We start from the raw sequence: 22,402 nt of genomic DNA, 5'->3' as shown, positions 1-22,402 counted from the left end.
CACTTTAGACAAATATTACTTAGTGACATTGTCATTTTTCAGCTTTCGAAATTAAGCAATTTGGCTATAGCACTGTTAAATTCCCTACTTCACCGACAGCGTGTAGTTGGCGAAACCTCTAAAAGAATCGGACTTGTGAAGCGTTGTACGGTGAACTTCCAAAGCTTGCGAACTATTAAAATGCTATGTTTTTTCGCGTGACCTCGTCTAGAATATACATCTGCCATTCCGTTTCGACATCCTATCACGTATAAACAGTCAATCGAGAGAATTCAACATATCTTCTTCAGATCTGCAGCCTTGAATCTTACCTCCTAAATCACATCTGTATAAAAGCGTAATATTCTGTGCATATTTAAATCATTATGCACGTGCTTTTCTCTATTTCTAAAAATTAAAAATTAAAATATTCCTGCCAGTGTAATTTTATGTATTTTTACTATGAATCTTTCAACTGCTTGCATACAGATATATAGCGTTTGTACACTAATGGGAGTTTATCCCGTTTATAATAGTACTAGAAATAAATAAATTCGTACGTCCCACGTTTCTTTATACGTAACATAATCACGTTCTTAGGATGAATCCCATGATCCACTACACATCGTTTCATCCGTATCTCATAATGTCACCACTAATGCGAAATAACTTTTGCAAAACATTTTTGTGATAACATCCCTCCTGAGATACTCCACCATTCTTACTTCAACATAATATCGCTGACAATATCTACCAGTATCTCCTGTATCATTTGAACAGGGAAGCTTTCGAAACGCTCATATAGAGGATTTACGAATATCTCTTTAATGTTTTTGTTTTGACATGAACATATGCGCTTTCATTAGGGATAAATGGACATGGCATACAGAATTACTCACATATATCATATCGGTAACAGTGCGCTATTTAAAAGCTACCTTTAATATTAAGAATTACAGGTACTTTAAGAATTAATATTCTACACCTTTAATGAATGGGGTTTCAATAACACTAACTTTAACGTGTACCAAATTTATAATCAATGCGAATATAGTTGCCCTCACCTTACTAACGAAAAGTGTGAGCAACGAATCCGTCTTCTTCGCTCAAAAAACCACACCCACACCAAGCTTTCCTCCGTAATTGCATGAGAGTGAAAAATCAGTCTGTTCAATCGCTACTTCTATTACATCACGAGGGCCTTGCGGTATTACGAAAGCACCTTCAGTATTCATCTATCAGAGTGTCGTATCTCAAAATATCGTCTACGCCCTTTACATCATACGTAACGGTGTAACTCATCAGTGTATTAAGTGTCGGAAATATAAATTTTATAACCCTGTTAATCGCAGTATTATACTACATCAATCACCCCTATTATCCTAACCGAAATAAGGGGATCGATCTATTCGTGGTGTCGATTATTATAATCGTAACGGGAATTTATGACTCCCGGTGACGCGTTTTCTTGCGACCGCATCTCCCCGCGATAGCTCGAAAATACAATCGTTATCACATATGTGGAAACCTACTGCCTCTTTCGCTCACATTTGCAGGTGAACAAACGATAAGAAACAATTACACATTGAAATAAATAATATGGACATTTCACATTCGAATGTAACAAGTTATTTTCAATTGGTAATAAAATTTGCGGCAAATCATTCGGCAAGGTTAATGGGAATTTTAAAGAAACACAGAGCGATTGTTCCATTTTTCCATCGGTCTATATCCACCGAAAAAAATTAAAAGCGCACCAAATACTATATTATCCTCATCGCACGCCTCTAAAATTAATTCGTGATGTGGATCCTTGATGGAATTCTTAGCGACATATGATGTATCGCTTACTGACGTGTGACAAGCCTTGAATACAGTTTCACGGGAACAGCGAATGCCTGACACAATAAACAGTCATGAGTGGTCTACCATCGAGGAATATTACAATGCATTAAAAGCATTCGAAGAAGAAGCTCCTTGTGATTTCCCTTTGTGCACTAAAATGAAATCAAAAATCAGATGGAGACGTTTCAATAATGTGGAAAAGGTACAAAAGGTGTCGCAACGGGTACTTGATAAGATTACAAGAAATGATTTCCAAAAGTCATTTAAGATGTCACATTACCATTGGAAACAACGTCATAACTACTTCGAAGTGGACGAGAGCCAAAACTAGGTTCATATATTGATGAAGCATTTATGAAAGCAATTCCATTTCCATTTGATCGTGTAAATACAGCAGCGTAATTTCGATAAGTATTAAATGGGCTGAAAAGAGCACAGCTACTGGGAAGTATAGCGGTTAGTACCCCATTCCTCACATGAGCTTTAAAGGTTTGTACACTGATGAAACAATAGAGTTGTAATAACCGTCAAGTGCTAGTATATTGAAAAGTAAACTATGCACGCAAGAAGAAAAAGTATATCACCCTCCAACCCTCCAACATTACTGTTTGGTTTGCCTTGTTGTGTAATAACACAATATTATAATAACTATTGTGATCCTACCTCTGAATATGGAAATAACAACACTTACATCCTCATTAATAGAATACTGAATATGTTCAATTTTAGTGTAATATTTCCCAAATTTTGCTTTTGCTTATCTACGAGTTATTATCCGAGTCATTATCCGAGTTATTAGTTACCGAGTTTTTCGCGAGCATTCATATGCTAGCTTTGCAAATACATTTGTACGAGCGTTTCTCGACGATATTTATATTTAATCTCATTTATTCTATTTATACTAAATATATTTGACGGGTTGTAGCAACAATTTCTCACATTCTAAATTATTGTTCCTCTACCGATCCACTATATTCTCCACTAGAATTGGTGACCCCGACGTGATCGAAAACAGAACATGGCGACTATGAAAGACGATGTTAAGGCTACGAGAAGTGTCGCGGTTACAATGCCTCCGCTGCAACCCTCCAACATTACTGTTTGGTTTGCCTTGTTGGAAACGCAACTAAACACGGCGGACGTTACGTCCGATAAGGTGAGGTTCGCGACTCTTGCAAAGAACCTCGACGACCAACTCCTCCAGCCGGTAGAGAGTGTTATGACGGGCCCGCCAGCCACCGGCCGGTACGCGAAACTAAAGAACGAACTCATTCGCATCTGTCATAAAGAAATGCTAATGAGATTCAAAAAATTTTTTAAAGGAAACCGAATTGGAATTAAAGATGAAGTAGATCAAGATAGTAGTTATCAAAAAAAAAGAACAAGAGGAGACAAAGAAAATGGAAATGGGGAGAGCGAGAATTAGAAGTAGACAAGATAAGATACCTAGGGTACATACTACTGAAAACGTCAGTGATGAGAAGGTATAGGGCTGGAACATGGGAAAAAGACTGGATAGAATACAAAGATAATATATGAAACGGATCGTAGGTTTAGATATGACGCCGCGGCCTCCCGCTCACCAATTTTGTCCGGCGTGGAAGCTGTCCTGCTACACCCTGCGTCACGTCATAGGCGAGAGATCTACCCCCTCGGCGATCGTAGAAGGAGGGGGCAGAAAGGGCGAGAAAGAGAAACTCTCACCCTTGTAGGATAACGGGATGGAGGGGGATGGTGGTCAGGCAGCCTAGAGCCGCTTCATCGCCGTCCCAATGGACCGCGACTAGAAGGGGGATTGCGCTAGGAGCAATGACCCCCCTAGCGCCAAACTCAAGAGTTAAGGGAATTTTTAGGATTGGCTTGATCGAGAGGACGCGAGAGGGAGGTACAACGGAAAGATAATTCGTAAGAGGTCCCCGAAGCACTCCTGTCACACGCGTAGGATGGTCATCGTTCAGTTTTAGTCGGTAAGAGTCCGGCACTACTCTGCTGTTGCCGATTATTAGCAACAACGGAGTGTCCATGAGGATTTCTCCACATCTAAAAAAAGAAAAAAAAGGTTTAGATATGGTAACACCGAATTATATATTGATAGAAGAATGCAAGCTAACAGGAATAAAAAAAAGCATTAAAAAGAGCAGGGGGGTATGACGGAAAAGCCATAGAGCCAAAAAGGAACTAGTAAAGGAGTGCATAAAGGAAAGAGAGAGAATCTGGGGAAATGGCCAAGAAGGGAAAAGAGCAAGAAAAGGAAAGAAGGGACTAGAAGGAATGAGAAATGAAGGGACACAGACGGAAGCATAAAAAGAGCGAAAAAAAAATTACGAAACGACGAGTTTTAGAGACAGAATATATAATGGAGTGCAATATAATAGAGTGGATAGGAGTGGAGGTAGATATATCAGGAAAGAGAGATAGATGAGAAAAAGTGTTTAGATAGTTATAAGGGGGGAGGGGTGACAATAAGGTAATAACGCCATAAGACGCGAGTTACGCGAAGAACATTAACGAAAATTTATTCCGCGATTTATATTTTGTACTACCGACTCACGTATGGGGCTGTAAATTAATTTATTTATTTATTCGAAATATATTTGACGGGTTGCGACAGCAATATCTCGCTCTCGTTATTTCGCATTATCTATCGTCGACTAATCTTTCACACAATTATAAACGTGTTTCAGAAACCATTGCTTTTTATAATAAAAGAAAGTTTGGTGTGGACGTCGTTGACCAAAAGAAACACAAATATAGTGTGAAAGCAGGGAGTTTTCGATGGCCCCTTCAAGTTTTTTTCAATATTTTAGATTTTAGAAACGCGTGGATATTATGTAAAGAGTGCACCGGATCGAAAATATCCAGAGTTTATATTTTGCCAAAGATTAGGCGCTTCATTTCTGTCACCTTCAACGTCAGAAGTGCGAAAAAGTTGCCAAGTGGGCTACTGCAAAGAAAATAGAAGCAATAATTGTTGTATATATTGCAAAAAGATTATATGTGGAAAATGCAGTATACTTGTAAAAAATGTGCTCGATAAATATGATTACTCTATACCGTTAATATTATTGTTATCATTTATTACTTATCACTTATTAATAATTTATTTAAACTTGAAGACTAATATTGTTCAATTCAGATTTAATTTAAATAAATCGGTCTTTTAAAAAAAATGCGTATTTCCGTTCACCCGTCAATTTGACGGGTCCTCGTAGAGGTAGGTATATAAGAAACGCTCGTAAACCTAAGCATCTTGATGAATACCATTAACAAAATTAAAGGATCTAGACAATTACAAGATTTGTTTATTATCAGAAAATTAAAGGATTTGTTTAAACAAATGGGGAGAACATCTTCAGCATGTAGTATAGATGTAGATCAAATTATGGATCCTTATCAAGGCCAGCAAATTTTAAAACTATACCTATAAAGGTCAAGCTTGTTTACATTTGTCAAGCATAATTTGTAAGAAGGACATTAACAACAATTTAAATTGTTAGAGACAACGTATCAAAGTTGGAAGCTTCGTCACAATATAATTCATTACGAAATACGATAATTTTCGTAACGAGATGCGATAATTTTCTTACTGAAGAAAGGAATTTCAGCTCGTGAAATGTGTAAAAAGTACTCTGCTATAATATAGCAAGAAAATTAATAGAAAACATAGCACGTTTCAGTCATTGGACCGTATGAGGGACTCTTAAAGAAATGAATTTTAACACTAAATCTACCGGCGCGGTCAAATTGACCGCTCTGGCGACTTCTATACAAATTAAACCATATTTAAACTTTATCATATCGCTTCATAATCTCTGACTTTTCCCAAAACATACATACAATATATTTTTCTGTATTTAATTTTAGTTTGCTCTTTTGTTTTCTGAGAACAATTTATATTCTGCCTTGCCTACCGTGAGCGATCATTTTGACCGACCGACAAAATATGTTAGTTATTCTTAAAACCGTAACCGTTGGTGGAGAATGGTCATCTCCAATGGTCAAAGATCATATGTTTACTTGCTATTGTCTTTTCGACTAGAATACATCTTGGTTTGGTAGTCAATTACTCCACATCTAAATTTTTTATCTCTAAAACGCAGACAAAAAGCATCTCATAGCGTTTTGTGTAAAGTTGTTATAAAAGGAAAAGTAAAGCATATCAAATTTGACAATAACTTTGTATTCCGTACATGGTATTATTTTGTGATAGATATTTACCCTAAAAATATCAAGACTTTTCAAAAAAAAAAATTATAAAAAAAATAACGGACATAGAAGAAGACTGTTCAGTGTGCGATGAACAAGAAACTTTAGCAACTGAAAACGGCATGGAAACACATGAAAAGCTACTTACAACCGAATCAGAGTTGAATATTATAAATAAGCGTTTACGTAAGGCCAAAAAGGAAAGAAATTATCGTTGACGACAGAGAGTGAAACTGGGCCCGATAGGACAGTTTGGAAAGAAATAGATGCAAGTCTTGAACCTGGCAGGACATCAGTTCATAATATTTTTAGGGATATACTAAACGGCATATAATAAAAGGACAAGTAAAGACGGCACTTTATCTTATCATTGATCACCGTATAAGGAATCATATAATAAAATGTACCGAAGAAGAACCATTTAGAGTATTGGGGATTACGAGGGAGCTAGGTACAACAAAACTAGATGCATGTATTGCTCTGTTATATGCCCGCGGTGCATATCAGGCAAAAAATTTAGATGTCTAATATTTGTGGAATAAAAATTAGAGACCTGCATTTGTTTCAAAAACAATAAGCAGAAGTGACTTTGCTGAAATTATGAGGTTTATACGATTTGATAAGATGAGCGAAAGAAGCTAACGTTTACGAACCAATAAATTTGCAATGGTATCTACAATATGGGGCCAATTTACAGAGAATTCACAAAATTATTATAAATCTAGTGCATACATTACTTTTATATGAAGAATCGTGGGGGAAAAGCCATGCAATAAAACTATCAACAAGTACTACAAAAAACTTGTCAAGCAAAAAGATTAGTATTCGAGTAAAGATTACAAAATTACGAAAATTTGTTTAAGATGCAGGAAATATTTATGCGGCAAATGCACATTTGATAATAAGATAACTCGTAAAAAATGCAGCAAAGTTGAGTAAGACATATCTCTATATAAATAAAAGTGTGATTCTATTTAAGCCTATAATTAAAATTAAACAAAAGTAAATTTGGACGAAATTTTATGAAAGTTCATCATTTTATATACATTTAGTTATAAATTAACCATTATCTAAGTTAAATTATAAAAACTATTACTTCTTTAATCACCGGTCATTTTGACCGCACACTACCGATAGAGATAGATATACACGAAGTATCGGCAGGTTTAGTGTCAAGGCAGTAAAGAAAGAAAAAAAGCCGCGATAAGTGAGAAAAATATGTAAACCCATTTGGCATTTGCCAAAAAATATACAGATAGATAAAACTGTAGAAAAGGTACTTTTTCACCGATTTTAATGATTTTTTAGTACTCTGCAAAACTTAACGACTTGAGCAACTTTTTCCTATACATTAAAGTATCGAACGACTATAGTTTTGAACAAATTCGCAAAAATTATCGTACTACTATTATACATTCTGCTAATAATTGTACATCCGCGGTAGCGAGCGCGTCTGCATTAGTTGCCAATTATCGAATAGGTTGACCTAGTCGAAACCTGATTTTTATCCTTTGAGAGAGGACACACATCCTAATTTCTTATCGTGTGCGTATATAACTAGTATTCCGTAGACGAGCTCAGAATTTTTGAGATTATTCGCTACAGTCGATCGGTGGAAACATCAGACATGAGCCAAGAAGATAGTGAACCGATTAAGTCTGCAAAATTACAATCGCTCTCATCTGTCCGGGCTGGTTACGATACAAAGGCGTTCAATAATGGTATCATAGTACAAACCTCTCCGGTGAACTCAAACAATGGAACAGAATCTTCATATAAAAAATGATTATCTTATCGATGTCGTCCTGGCCTCTGCAGAATAATTTGAACCGTAAGAGTTTTGGTTCTATAGAAGCTGTCGACAACTACCTCAAGACCTTCTTTGAAAAGAATCCACCAATTTGCAAAAATAGAGAATAGTTGTGGGAAATAAATAATTGTATTAATCACCCACATTTCCCGGATTATTTTCCAACGTAGTAGAATCTGCGTGATAAAACTATATCACCGTAAAACGTAATTCTCTATGTAGTATTTACATCTATGTAGTATCGTGGACAAACGGCCTAAGATATCGGCCGAACCATAAACAATGTCGCGAGAGCCGCGGCATCGTCGGGTACATCAATGTGTCGTCGGTCTTCTTTTTAAGTGGATAGTTTCGTGGAAAGGGCCTGCATGACCCTGGCCACGGGCGTTTCGGCACACGTGTCTCGAACGACGGGAAAAGACAAAGAGACGTTAAAGGCAGTGTTAGTTGAGAAGCCGGAGAGGATGGATGCAAAAGGTGTGCAGAGTTTGAATTGAGAAGCGAGAGCGAGCGAGTGTAGAAGCCGGAGAGTGTGAATCGGGAAGTCGAAAGCTGCCTATGAAAATAAGACGTACGACAGCATTGTAATCATTTCGTTGCTTCGAATATTATTTATTAAATCAAAACATCATTACTTGTCCTTTCCTCTAAGACCCATTAAGATACTACATCTATATATATATTATAATAGAATAAATATTACTTGGCTTTAGCAAAATAAGTGCATAAATACATAATGTTTATGTAAATACAGAACATTTTGTGTTTTTTTCTATATCTAATAAATCTTACACATGTTTCGGTTCATTTTATTATAAACAAGAAAGTGGGAGTCGACGACTTCTTATATTTTTCAAACGTAAACCGAGCGTCCCATGCTGGCAATCCTTTCTTCATTCTTTCCACGAACTACCGTGATAACGTTATATAACTGGCGCCCAACTAAAGACCCGCGAAATCCGCCGACACGAAAGAGAGTATGAGAGCTAAACCGCGGGAACCAACGGCACCTACACGGATCAGCCCAAGAAGAGTTACAGCTATTGAGATGACGGAAGAGCAACTCTCCAGACTCTCCAATCCGAAACCCGGAATCAGTAAGGGAGCTTTGCGCAATACAAAAGAAGATTCGCGTCACTGTGGAAGAATTTATCAATAACGTGGCAGTATACGAAGATATCGGAAATATTAGCGGAGAGAACTCCCTACGAGGCTTGCAGCTCCTACCGTAAAGAGAAACCACAATCTGGTGGCAAGGCGCCAAGAAGGATGTCGATGAGTGAAACAAGGCGTCTTCGAACCGCATTCGTACCAAGGAACGAAACCTACCAGACTTACATGAAGTTTTTCGCCACAAAACAATATGTTTCCACGCCGATGGACAGATTTGTCGCGAGGAAACGAGCAGCATTGGCACAGCTGAAGTACAGTCACTCCGAGGAATTGAGTTAAATATAATCTACGACCTCATAAGACTACCTATCGAGAAAAAGATTCCCAAGACCACTTTCGCTTGACTTTCACAAAACCGATATTAATTGGGCTACATTTTTTATGGTAATGATCACAATAGCGATGTATAAGAAATCATTCATCAATTGATTTCATTGATTCAAGAGAACGAGAAGTATCGCTACATACAGTCGGATGGAACACTAATGCACACGGCTTGGCATCAATAACAACGAAGATGGTTAGAGAATTCTTTGAAAATAGAATTACCTGCCAAGGAATAATGGAATTCGTATCTTACATCTCCGGATTTCTTATTTCGGAGAATATTGAACATAATGTTCGTAAGAACAGACAACGCACTATTAATCATTTAAAAATAGACATAGAAAAGTATAAAAAGGAAATATAGAAAAATTTTCTCAGCATTGTTTCTTTTGAGCATGATTATGTAGGATCCAACAAATGATCATACCGCAAATATAGCTTCGAAATAATCTCTTCTGTATGCAATTGGTTACATAGTTAGAACAATGAAAAAGAAGTTAACTGTGTGCTACAGTTAGAGAACGATGGAATTTCATCTAAACTGATAAGGATAAAAAATCGAATATTTTTTGTTAGAACCAATAATGAAAATGAAAATTCTCAAAATAGGAAAAGTCATTACAATTTGTAAAACCGCGAAAAAGGTTTCAAGGAGCGCTCAAAATTTATCTTACATTAACCCCTTAACGGGAAGGGGTTAAATATGTACTCGAAAAGTTAATGATTCATACCAATCTAATCTGCAAGCAAATGGATGTTCGAACGCCATTTCTAAAGTTTAAGTCTAAGGTATATGTTCACCCTCCTGATAATTGCAAAATCAAAACAAACAAAGCATGTTTTTTTACAGAGAAAGTCCACATGATTGACACGAGTGCTGTCATTTTCACGATTTCATATATAAACTATAGTATATATAATAATTATAAAATTTCAAAATTTAAAAGATAGAACTGTGATTATTATTGTAGCGGCACATGAGTCAGAGGACATTTCGAATCATGTTGTTGTTTTGTCTCAGAGTATCAAGACCGTTAGATTATAAGCAATGTCGAACGAAAACGAATTTGAATTTTCCGACTTTCCCCTGACCACTATACTGGTGACGTGATCGTGAGCGAGACAGTATCGAACAGTTCATTTCAAGTACCAACGAGTATTAACGAGTATTAATGAGTATTTATTCCGAGTTTTATATTGTATCAACGACTCACTGTACGTATATTTATTTATTTCAAATATACTTGACGGACGGCGACAGCAATATTTCGCCCTCATTATTTCGCGATACCTATTCACGACTAATCCTCCACATTATTTCTATATAGAAGAAATATATAGAAATAAGATTTCCATAATCTTATATATGAATGATGTATTGATTTCTAGTACTAATATAAAAAGTATAAAAAAATTAAGTTAATGTTAAGTAAATGATTTATGCCTAGAAAATCAATGTTAAGAAATTGAAGTGGGATATTATAAAGATGAAATGAAAATGCTTTTAAGTCAGAAAAATTACATAAAAGGCTGTGCTGAAAAATATGCAGTTAGAATTCAGAGATCATGATGGAAATAAATTTAAAACTAGAACCCAAACAGAAAGTATAGATAAACAATTGAAACATATATAGAAATTCAATTGAAACTTCATTATGTATATGTAGCAAATAAAACTTACCTGGATGTATCCTTCCTAGTAAATTATTTAAGTCATCAGAATAGTCAAAGCAGTACACACTACAAATATTCATTACGTGTTTTTAAATATTTGTCTTACACTAGTTCTATAAAGTTAATGTATGATTCAAGTTATAGTGAAGAAATGGATGCTTATGTAAACACTGACTGACCTTGGTTGAAGCGCAGGCAGCAGGTATAGTTGACAAAAAATCCACAAAAGGAATATTTGTTTGGAAATACATATTTATGGAGGTCACAGAAACAAAAGACTGTCTCCAGAGATTCAACTCATACTGAATACAATGCTTTAGTTAATTGCACAAATTTTGCCTACTAAAGAAATTTTTAATGCAAATGTGAAAGGACCTATAAATATCTATGAGGATAATATTAGAGCAATAGCTAACAAAGGGGGAAAATTTTCGAAACATTCTGAATATATAAGTATCAGTTACCATTCTGTTTCTGATTATAAGAAAGAAGATTGATATAGAGAAAATCTCTACTGATGACCAGATTGCAGACATGCTTATTAAATCGTTATAAAATTTCAAAGCTTCAGAAATTCTAGGACTAGATAACGTGTAAAGATGTTCATAAGATTGTGGCGGCACATGAGTCAAAGAACATTTCAAATCATATTGTTGTTTTGCCTCGGAGTATCAAGGCCGTTAGATTACAAGCGATGTAAGAACAAATAAACGCGATGAACAATAACGAGTATTTATTCCGATTTTTATATTTGGTATCAACGACTCACTGTACGTATATTTATTTATTTATTTCAAATACAATTGACGGACTACGACAGCAATATTTCGCTCTCATTATTTCACGATACCTATTTGCGACTAATCCTCCACAAGATTATAAAAACAAAATCAAGAAGGTGTGTTGAAATACATATGATTTATGCATTTAATAGCTTTATATATTAATTTAAAATAAGACAGTCTGTAATCTAAGCAAAGTGTGTATGGTTTCTGATGCATAAAAAGTTAGACTATTGGATTGTTGTGCAGATGCTGAAGAATAAACATAGTGTGTGCCTTAGTATATTCTGGATAACTACATAATTAACTTTATTTCATTATTAATAAATAGTTGTGTGATCCTTTTATTGTGTGTAATTTTTCGAAATATCCTTGATTACATTATCAGTAATAATTGAACATGTTCCCAATTATGGTATATTACAATACTATTTACAAAAATTGATTAAATTAGCAGCATTGTAATTTTAAAGTACAATAAATAACGTTTTATAAAAAGCAATGGGTAAACCTAATTTTTTTACGATTAACCGAGATTTATAATATTTCTGAAAGCGACTTTATTTAAATATATATCAGTATATACTAAACAATATATGTATTTATGTATTTATTGTATAATTGTTACATATTTATACGATATGTATTTATTTTTGAGTTATATAAATTTTAAAAATGATTAATTCTTTTTAAATTTATCAAGAATATGTACATTTAAATTTCATGGAAAATTAAAAGAAGAAACATTGTTTACCTAAACATGGGACAACCCATTGAATATTAAAGAACAATTATATAATTTATTATTCATAACATGATTCAATCCCATGATCATCTCATGTTATTCACGATCAGAAAAGAGAATCAGTTATATGCCATCAACGAAAGTATATTTTCAAAGAAAGGACGCTTACCTGCGTATGCATAGAAATCTCCGTGCTTGTGCGAGTTGTGCGCCTATTTTTCGTTGGTCGATAGTGTCGCCATCATTGAAATAGTCGCCAATGTCGCCATGCGTCGACAATCTGTATTTGATAACATTCTTTCAATTTTGCAATCTTCAGTGACTCTCGTGCGCTATTATAATTTAAACACGAATCTGCAAAGTGTATCTTCCTGGGACTCTCAGTTTCTGGAAAAACCAATTTTGGGAAAAATTGCAAATTTTCAATGGGGTTAGGTTGGGGTTTGAAGATGTTTTGTGGATCTTTATGATAACAGCCAATGAAATAACATATTTTGTTATTGCACTATAATCATTTAAATGTGTTTAAATAATAAAGTGAAAGAGATACCTGAAACACAGCATGTTTTGCTTACATTTTCCAATTTATCTCAAAAACTGAAAATCTGGAAAAAAATCTAACCATATCACGTGAGAAGGCAGACATTTTTGCTCAGGAAAAGGAAAGCGTCAGGAAAAATTTAAGATCATGTTTTGATCCCAACGTAAAGTGAAAAAATTTGGCAAAATATGTGGCGACGGAAATGACACAATGTTTACGGTTGCGTTGTCTGTTGCTCAGCACAACGGAACCATTAAACGCGTGCGACCTTTAGTTACCGCTACATGTTTTGCCAAACTATTTCGCTTTTACATTGGAATTAAAACATAACCTTGTAGTTTTTCTTAGTGTTTTCCTTTAGCAAATCGCGTGCTAAGGTAAGATTTTCTCCTAGACCTTTAATTTTTGAAATAAACTGAGAAATGTAAGCAAAGAATGGTGTGTTTTAGGTGTTATTTTCGCTTTGATCATTATTTAAACATGTTTAAATGGTTATAATGCAATAGCAAAATATATCATTTTATTCGGGACAGTACACAAAATTTGTTTATCTTAACAACAACTCGATGGCTGCTACTATAAAAGCACAAAACATTTCCAAAGTCGAAGATTTGCAATGTTTTTTAAAATTAATTTTTCTGAAAACACGGTTTGCAGATTCGTATTTAGCTTACAAAAGTCTATACGAACCGTCTATTGAAAGTAACAAAATTAAATACGTGTTGGATAAATCGGTTTCAACAAATAAATCGGTATGTATAAATCGATACAAATTGATTTAGATTTTATACGGAAAATTTACCAATATAAGTGAACTTGCTAGAAAATGCCGTCGTTACCGTTTTTCTATGGAACTTGTTTTAACTGTTTCGTTTATACATATAATGTATGAGAAAAATAAAAAAATTTAGTCGAACTAGGATGACTTAAAAAAAAAAAGCGCTCAAAAGAAAGGAATACGACAAAGACCTGTTTGTTGATTGCAATATTTGCTTAATACGAACGAAGTTCTCACTTTCTAAATCCCTGGCCAAGAGCATTAATTACATGAAATTCTGTTAATTTTAATTTCGTCAAATTAAATAACGTGTTTCTAATCGCAAATAAACGATTTTGTTTTTTATGGAAAATCAATCAAACTATGTACAATACTTTCTTCTTAATCTTCATCTTCGCTTATTAATTTTGGTTGCCATACCTCGTATTAACAATTCAGCACCGATACTTGCTGACACCTCACTCTTCGCTTCATGTCTTGACTCTGCAAATAGCAGCTCTAGACTAACGTCCTACTGAGTAAGGTCTGTCGATATAAACAGAAAATTCTACGTTGAAGTAAATACCTTGCCTTTGTCTACAACAGTGGTTCCCAACTTTTTTTTAGTCATGGCGCATTTTAGAGAAGGTACAGATATTTTGGCGTTCTTTATATACAAACTTCAAAATTTACAATAGCAGATATGGCTGTGCGATTAAAAAAGAAGAAAATAAAGCCTTGCTCTTTTACAGCGCATGTATATTCTTATGTCAGAGCGCAACTATTGAGCATGACTGCTCTACAAGATTAATTTGCTTCAAAGTCTATTTCTTATGATGTTGTTATTCTGAAAATTTCGTTTGCTATGACTTTTGAATATTCAAAACTTGTGCTTTCTAAAACATTACTCAAGGAAATAACAATGATAATTTTTATTATCTCAAATTTTATTTAAAAATAAATAGTACTTTGCTTGAGAATTTTTCTGTAATTGGCTCAGTTGCTATATTTATTACTGCAAATTTTTCCTTTAAACCGTTTTTGTAAATCTTAGTTACTATAAATACTAACAAGTAATAATCAACAGCGGAATGGCGGGTTCGAAACGGCTCGATGATTTCAATATTAGATTGGCCTAAAAAATTACTAAAAATATATCCTGCATTATTGATTTACAAAGGAAAAATTTGAATAATAATTGTAGCAATCGCACTAACATGTTAGCTTGTGAGAAGGCAATAGCTTTTTCGCAAATTTGTCTCAATAACTCACTTCATATGTACTGCATTTGTCAATCTACAATTAAAATTTTAAGTATGAATCTACATTTACAATTATATGTAAATATGAAATTTTTTAACATATAAGATATAATATATATTTTATAATATATATTTTCCTTCGCGTGACACATAAATGTATTGTGTATATATGTATACCATGAATATGTGGTCAGAAATTTGTCCGGACACAACCGGGAGACACTCTCGAGGCAAATCTCGGCGTGAGATATGTATTGCATTGACGTAACTCGATCTGATATCGAAAAATATAATTTTTTTTATTTTTTGTTATATTGTTGCGAGATGATCTTAGACGAATCATTGAGAGTCGTACGATTAAAATAATACCAAACACGTTTACATTTATATTAATTTTTGTATTAATTGTAAGTTAAATGGGCAATGTTTAAATGACGAAGTGGAAGATTTTGAAAAACTGACATAATACATATATTACATATATTATTATTAAACGCTACAAATACATAATATGTGTATATATATTATGTATATATATATGTATTATGTATAATATATATTATGTATAATATTATGTATAATATATATATATATATATATATATTATGTATATATATTATGTATATATATTATGTATTTGTAGCGTTTAATAATAATAATGACTCTGCTATTTCTTTTGGATTCAAAATTTCATTTTTACAAATTTGTTCTTAAGTTTCGATCCTTGGACCCGCTTCGAAATTTTCACACGGGGATTGACGTTTCTAAAGTTTCCTCTACGCATTTTTAATACTTCTCGGTATTACATCGCTCCGTGATTTTGCAATAAAATCTATACAATCTTTAATATCACAGATGAGAAAAAATTCGAATGTAATGCTCTCGAACTGGCATATCTGTGAAAAAAAGTAGCGGTAATTTATGTATACCTGTGAAATTGACACAAAATGCCACAGTTACATGATCTTTTCCCACTTTATTGCCATCCACCCATTGTTCACCTCGATGGGTTAACGTTTCCTGTGCAAGAGCTTCCCACATTAAGCTTGTTTTGTCCATATTATAAATATTGTCTTCCTTAAGATCTTCGTTATACAAAATTTCTGTTAATTGTTCAGTGAAGTTTTGTGCCGCTAATTCATCAAGATCAGCTCTCTCTTCATGTTTGGATACTTGACATATTCCGTATCTGGCTTTAAAATGCTAGAGCCGTAATACTTGACTGGCCGTAAAATTTGATGAACTGCCAAATTCATTTTTAAACCCCTTCGCCTTTTTCTGTAGTAATGCATTTTGTATGATATCTCCTAACGCTCACCTTGCTAAGAACCATTCGTATAATCGAGCTTCCATATCTTCATACGAAGATACCCGTTGCCTCTTAGACTGTGCACGCATCGGATTTTCGCTCAATTCACGAATAGATGTCGATTGTTGCTTGTATCTTCTTATGGTTCTTTGACTTATACCATATTCAATAGCAAGATCATCGGTACTTAAACACTCCTCTAACTTCTGCAGAATTTCTAAACATTTTCCCACAGTCACTGTGTATCTCTTCCCTGAAGATGCCATAATGAAATCCTTTTTCACTTTGACAATATTCGAAAGTCAAAAATTCTTTGCTGGCACAAAAAACTTTTTACAGTGTATTGATAAATGTTTTTAAAGATACCATATCATTGGCAATGAATATTACGTCACAGATGTTATGGTTTCGGACGGCAAATTCTCTGGATGATGATAAGGATGTTCTGGAAAAATCTGGCAACAAAGTGTAAAAAGTGATCAATCTTTTGCCAAGAGAATTAAGTTAAATATATTAAGGATATGTTGTGTTAAGTTTAAATAATGTTATTTATATCGTGTTACTCGCAACTTCCAATGTGGAATTGATTATAATAAGCTTACAAAAAACTTTAAATAATCATTTTGTAAATACTTTATTTCAATAATATCCACGTCTGGTTGCTAATAGATTTAATTTTTTTATAATTGTATTTACTGAACAATTTTTTAAACTAAAGAAATATACGTATTAAAAATATATGTAGGTAGAAGTGGTAAAAGACTTCAAGCCTCACTCTAAACTGCACGTCGACTGTGTCATATTACACTCTATTTATTCTATCTCACTCGCACTGCCTGTTTCTCATCTTTACCTTCGATTCATACATGGTACAGCACAGTACAATTAACACAAGTCAGATAATTTGGTCCAATTGCTGGAAAGTCATCTCTCCAGATATATGGTCATTCCATTACTCCTGATCTCGATCATTACTGTATTTATTTATATAGGACATTTATTGACAAAAATGTATTGAAAAAAATGGAATGATAATTTAGTTTATATCCGATTAAGTAAACTTTTATTGTTTGAGTGAGAAATGATAAATGATTGAGGGAGTCGATGAACTTCTATAACGTACACAACGTACGTACATAAGTATACATATGTATGTATATATAATAACTGCCTATTTCTTATCCCTGGACGAATCAAATGCAGCTTACTACTCCAAATATCGCTTAAACTACAGTAAAGTTGTAAATATGTCTGTATTATAATTTGTGATTTTTTTATCTATTCTACAATCGTAATTATATGTTATATTCCGATATGTGTGACATATTCTGACACATATGTAGTACAGATGTATGTGCTATTTAGGTACTGGCTGTTAGTACGTTATAACAGGTTATAGTAAGTTTGAAACTCTTCTACTGTGCATGGGGCCACCTTGTTTATAGTGTCAAGTGAGGGAATCTTTATTCAATTGACAGTATCTTCAGATTGATAAAAAGATTTTAAGGAACGGTGTGTATATTCAATCATATAATTTTTCTTTCAGTATTGTCAAGAATCACTTAAAACATCATAAATAAACAGAAATATAAGACATTTATTGCTCTAACCTATCAAGTAAAACCATAGATAATGTGCAGAACATAGCAAAAGCTAAATTCTACAGTATTATATTGAGAATATATAGAAGGACATTAATGTTATATCTTTTTTATATTTATATCTTTTAATATTAAACGTTATTATTACCATTATTATTAATTATCATTTATATTTTTTTGTATGATAGCATGACAAAATTCATTTCCATTACTAATGGAGGATCGAAATAAATTGCAATCAGAATGGAAAAGACCAGACGAAGTAATGCAGTTGCATCGTTTAAAAATGAAAAAGCGTGCCCTACAAGCACGTATAAACAATACACGCATTAATAAAAAAAATTTAGAATCAGAGCCTACACAAAAATCCAATAATCAAAATATTGTGTCCAATCATTATGTAGGTCAAAAGCGAAAGAATCCTTTCATTAAAGATGAAACAGATAAAAAGCTTAATATAACACCTCCAGACATGGAAGCTAGTAATGATAATACACTATTTGAATTATTAAAAATAAAAGTCCCAAAAGTGAATGAAACAGAAAACTCAATAAATGATCGTTCTTTAACATTTAGCAATGCATTTTTACAATTGGAAGCAAATAAGAATATTTTGGATTTAGAAATACCAAAAGGTGAAAAATATATTCCAATAGACTGGACTTTAAAAACTAAAATGAGATTTATGTCTCCAAAACCATTCCCTTGGAATTGTAAATTGAAAACTAGCGAAGAAGCTTCTGGTACGACTGGTTTTGTAAGATGTTTGGATATTAGTGAACAACATTCGACTTTAGATACTAGTCCAAATGCAAGGTAATTTTTATATGTTTTATATATTTTAATTTAGTATATATATATATATTAGTAAATATATATTAATATATATATATATATATATATTAAATATTTACTAAATTTAAAAACGAATATATATATATATATATATCAATTAAAATATTTGTTAAACAGGTTACACCAATGCTGCTTAATATGGCAGCATCCTTCATTACCATGGTTGGAGTTATTTCCTCGTTCTACTGGGAAAGTAAGTGCAAATTTAACAAGTAATTCTATGATAGTAAACAACATGCTCATTAAAGAAGCTTTATACAAAGAATGGAGTGAAAGCTTCAGGTCACTTTTTCATTTATTGAGAGCACGACAATGTCCATATTTTTATGTTTGTGCGACCAATTTTACTGTATTATTCCGTGCTGCTGGAATTTGTGGAATTTCTGAAGCTCATGCACTTTTGACACCTACAACACGTGGTTTTCGACAGTCTTTAAAACAGGAAGGTATGAACAAATTATAATATGTAGTGAAAATTTTTGACGTCATTTTATTTTTCATTTGTACATGTTTCATAGAAATTGAATATACAATGCCTTTGAGAAAAGATTGTAAACGGCAATTAGATGTAACTGATTCAGGATATGATACAGCAGATTCAGCTACATCATTGAGCTATACAGAGAATCAAAATCTTGATGATGAGGAAGATGAAACACAAGATGAATGGCTGCAGAGCTTAGGAGTTGAAAATTCTGAAATTCGTAAAATTAATAATTCTCAAGTAATTTTACAACATGTACAATTTTTTTTTATTTCTATATTGATACTAATTTTTTAAGATTTTTCTCTAGGCAAGAATGACATTAGAAAAAGAAACTGAACTGGACAATATGAAACAATCCTTGATTTTTGTAAAAGGTGTAGAGTCACAAGCTTTATTTAACTTCTTAATTAATTGTAAATCTGCCATTACAACAACTGGTCCTTTAGCAGGAGTACCTCCAACTCTTTTATCACCAGTGGCTTTTCATGGTGCAACATTAAAGCCAATTAGGGTAAAATATTTTTATATCTACAGTTGTGATACATAATAGAATTATAAATTATTTTCATTTTTTACAGGTTAAAGAAAGCATAGTTCGTGTTGACAGTGAAAAATATTTTTCTCTGGAATTAAAAGGACCCCTCCTACCACATGTCTTACCTTCACTCTGTTCTTTAATGAAATCTAGTCAGTTAGAACAATATTCTGCGAGTTGTGCACGATTACACTCAACAACTTCATTTTCAGCAATGAAAAATAATTTTGGTAAATGCTTTCTTCTATAAAACTGATTGTTTATATAAAAATCATATGAACAGTATGTAATGTTTGTATTTTCACAGAACAAATGGAATTAGGAAATATACCAAAAATTCCAGAAAATGTTTTTGGTAAAGAGAATTTGAGCGATTGTGGATTCAGCAGCGAATTATTAAAGGATTTTTGTAGTCCTGACCCAACAAATATTCAAATTATAGAAAATATTAAATTTTCAAATAATTCGTATACATGGTCTTGACAAATAATTGTAATAATATAGGAGATTATAGCCAAGTTTTAATTGATTATATTTATTAATTAGTTTGAGGAAAAGAATTTAGATATTAGGATAATATGATTTATTCTCAAAACTAATCATCAATGAAATCAATTGAGCGAAGTTATTTGAAGATTTAAAATTCATTGGCCCAGTGAACATCAAATTAAAATATTAAATATAAGGATCATCCGATGCTAACATAATATTAATTAGGGCAGTAATAATTATTATCATTGCTATTGAAATCTATACATTGACTACAATAATGATTAAATGTATAACAGGTCATTTACAAAACTGGCACTATATTAAAATCAGTAGAATAACCATATTTTGTGAAAATTTTTTAATGAAACAGTTATTTTACTGTGTAATAAATATTTAACAATAAATGATAATCGTTTATTCGATCCGTTTTAAAACAAAGTCGCTATAAAATTTAAATACTTAAAACTATATTGTATCTTACCGTTGTTTCAATCTAATTATATTTGTTAATTAATTACAGTAGATGCACTGTAGATGCACTGTAGATGCACAGAAGATGCAAGTTAGTTTTTATATAAAACATGTGCAGAAAATAATAAATAAATAAACTATTATAACTTATATAATTTTAATAGAAATAAAATTAATTTTTATCGGTAAAAATGTTTTATAATATCTAAAAATTGTATTAAATTTACAAAAAAATATTGTTAATAAAAATTGTATAAAAATAGTGTTGCTATATTTCTATTTGATATTCTTCACTTTTGGTGTTTTTTGTTTAACTACTCACAGAATATATTGGTCCTGCGAAAATATACGTAACAATAATTCATTACAGACAAATTTTCAAATGGGGGCGCGACGAAGGTGGGGTTCGCGGATGGACTACCCCTAAAAATAACGAATCGATATTCGCTCGCTGCCCCCGAATTGGTCGCCCGGTCACCTCGAGCGTGAACAATCAATTTATTGTAATAAGGTATTGTTTTGCTTATTTTTCTTCGGTAAATATTTAGTTTAATAAAGATAGAAATATTTTTTCGACTATTTAGAAATATAATATTTCAATTTATATTTTATCTAATATTTCAATTATACTGTAAAAAAAATTTTTTTAAATTTTATTGATCATGTTACAAATTGTGCAATCTATTACAGTTTACGTGGACATATGTATATTGTATATTTTACGCATACATTGAGCACGAGTACATATGTATCCATGTCATGATTACGTCAGTACCCATTGCAGTCTGTGCTCATCGTATTGCGATTCTCTTCAACGAGCAGTTTCATGTTCCAAGGTCTTTTATGCGAGTTCAATTTTCGAATCGAATAATGCACTGATAACATTGCCCCAAATGGTGTTGGTGAAAGCGACATTCGTACACTAGGAATTTCCTTTACCTTCCATTTAAAAATTGATTTTCTTGATTCAAAGCCAAATTTCTTTATAATGCTATCGCAATCGTTATCATACTCTTAAAGATAGCTGAAAGTAGTGTTAGTCGTAAAGTGAGAATGGAACAAATCTTACCTCGCATGAAACGAGCAAGAACGCGAAAAAGGGAATTCGATTAATATATAAATAAAAATAAATACAACGATGTAACTGAAGTGATGTTAAAAATTTTAATTATCAAGTACATAATTAATCTCCCCTGAAAGAGATGCACTGCAATTTATGATCATGCGATATTTTAGAATTTCACAGAACATTAAAGGTAAAGTCTCAAAAGTAGACTGTAGGAGATAAAACATAGGACGATGGAATTTTTCTCGAGAATAAAACAACCTCAAATCTGAAATACGAAGAAAGCATGGTTAGGGCGGTGTAGAGAGGTAGAGGGGAAAGTCCCTTCTCGTGAACGTCCGATCAGGCTGCCGAGAAGCAACCCTCGTACATAGGAGGGTTCAGGGTGGATAAAGCTGCTGGATACGTAGGGGGTAAGGGATTCGCGCGAAGGGAGGGGACCATCGGTGAAGGGCGGGGGAGGAAGATCCATAGCTGTGTTGGTG

The 22,402-nt window shown here is 33.1% G+C and overlaps 1 protein-coding gene and 2 long non-coding RNA genes across 4 annotated transcripts; 2 read left to right on the top strand and 1 right to left on the bottom strand.

Moving 5' to 3' along the window:
* The first annotated feature begins 2,683 nt into the window (after positions 1-2,683).
* On the top strand, positions 2,684-3,225 carry LOC126928728 (uncharacterized). The gene is made up of 2 exons (XR_007716908.1): positions 2,684-2,814; positions 2,981-3,225. It is a non-coding gene; the product is annotated as an uncharacterized LOC126928728 (long non-coding RNA).
* On the bottom strand, positions 3,123-14,395 carry LOC126928727 (uncharacterized). The gene is made up of 3 exons (XR_007716907.1): positions 14,281-14,395; positions 12,711-12,821; positions 3,123-3,864 (listed from the first exon to the last, which is right to left on the bottom strand). It is a non-coding gene; the product is annotated as an uncharacterized LOC126928727 (long non-coding RNA).
* On the top strand, positions 12,952-20,818 carry LOC126928717 (protein downstream neighbor of son homolog). Of its 2 annotated transcripts, XM_050744412.1 has the most exons (8): positions 12,953-13,834; positions 17,776-17,922; positions 18,200-18,827; positions 18,984-19,312; positions 19,385-19,590; positions 19,661-19,864; positions 19,932-20,118; positions 20,196-20,818. In XM_050744412.1, the coding sequence occupies exons 3-8, from the start codon at positions 18,226-18,228 to the stop codon at positions 20,369-20,371; spliced, it is 1,704 nt and encodes a 567-aa protein (XP_050600369.1). In that variant the 5' UTR covers positions 12,953-13,834; positions 17,776-17,922; positions 18,200-18,225; the 3' UTR covers positions 20,372-20,818. The 2 variants fall into 2 exon arrangements, with proteins under 2 accessions (XP_050600370.1, XP_050600369.1); XM_050744413.1 differs by lacking the exon at positions 17,776-17,922 and having other exon boundaries at positions 12,952-13,834.
* Positions 20,819-22,402: the final 1,584 nt, after the last annotated feature.

The sequence above is a fragment of the Bombus affinis genome, chromosome 2 (assembly GCF_024516045.1).
Source record: "Bombus affinis isolate iyBomAffi1 chromosome 2, iyBomAffi1.2, whole genome shotgun sequence".
Classification (NCBI taxonomy): Eukaryota; Metazoa; Arthropoda; class Insecta; order Hymenoptera; family Apidae; genus Bombus; species Bombus affinis.
The sequence above is the reverse complement of the archived record's forward strand: the minus strand, read 5'-3'. Positions and strand labels throughout refer to the sequence as shown.

Bases quoted from the DNA above. Each gene is read 5' to 3' on its own strand.
- LOC126928717 (XM_050744413.1), top strand. From the start codon at position 18,226: ATGGAGGATCGAAATAAATTGCAATCAGAATGGAAAAGACCAGACGAA. The intron at 19,313-19,384 runs GTATGAACAAAT...CATGTTTCATAG, and splicing joins ACAGTCTTTAAAACAGGAAG to AAATTGAATATACAATGCCT. The intron at 19,591-19,660 runs GTAATTTTACAA...ATTTTTCTCTAG, and splicing joins GTAAAATTAATAATTCTCAA to GCAAGAATGACATTAGAAAA.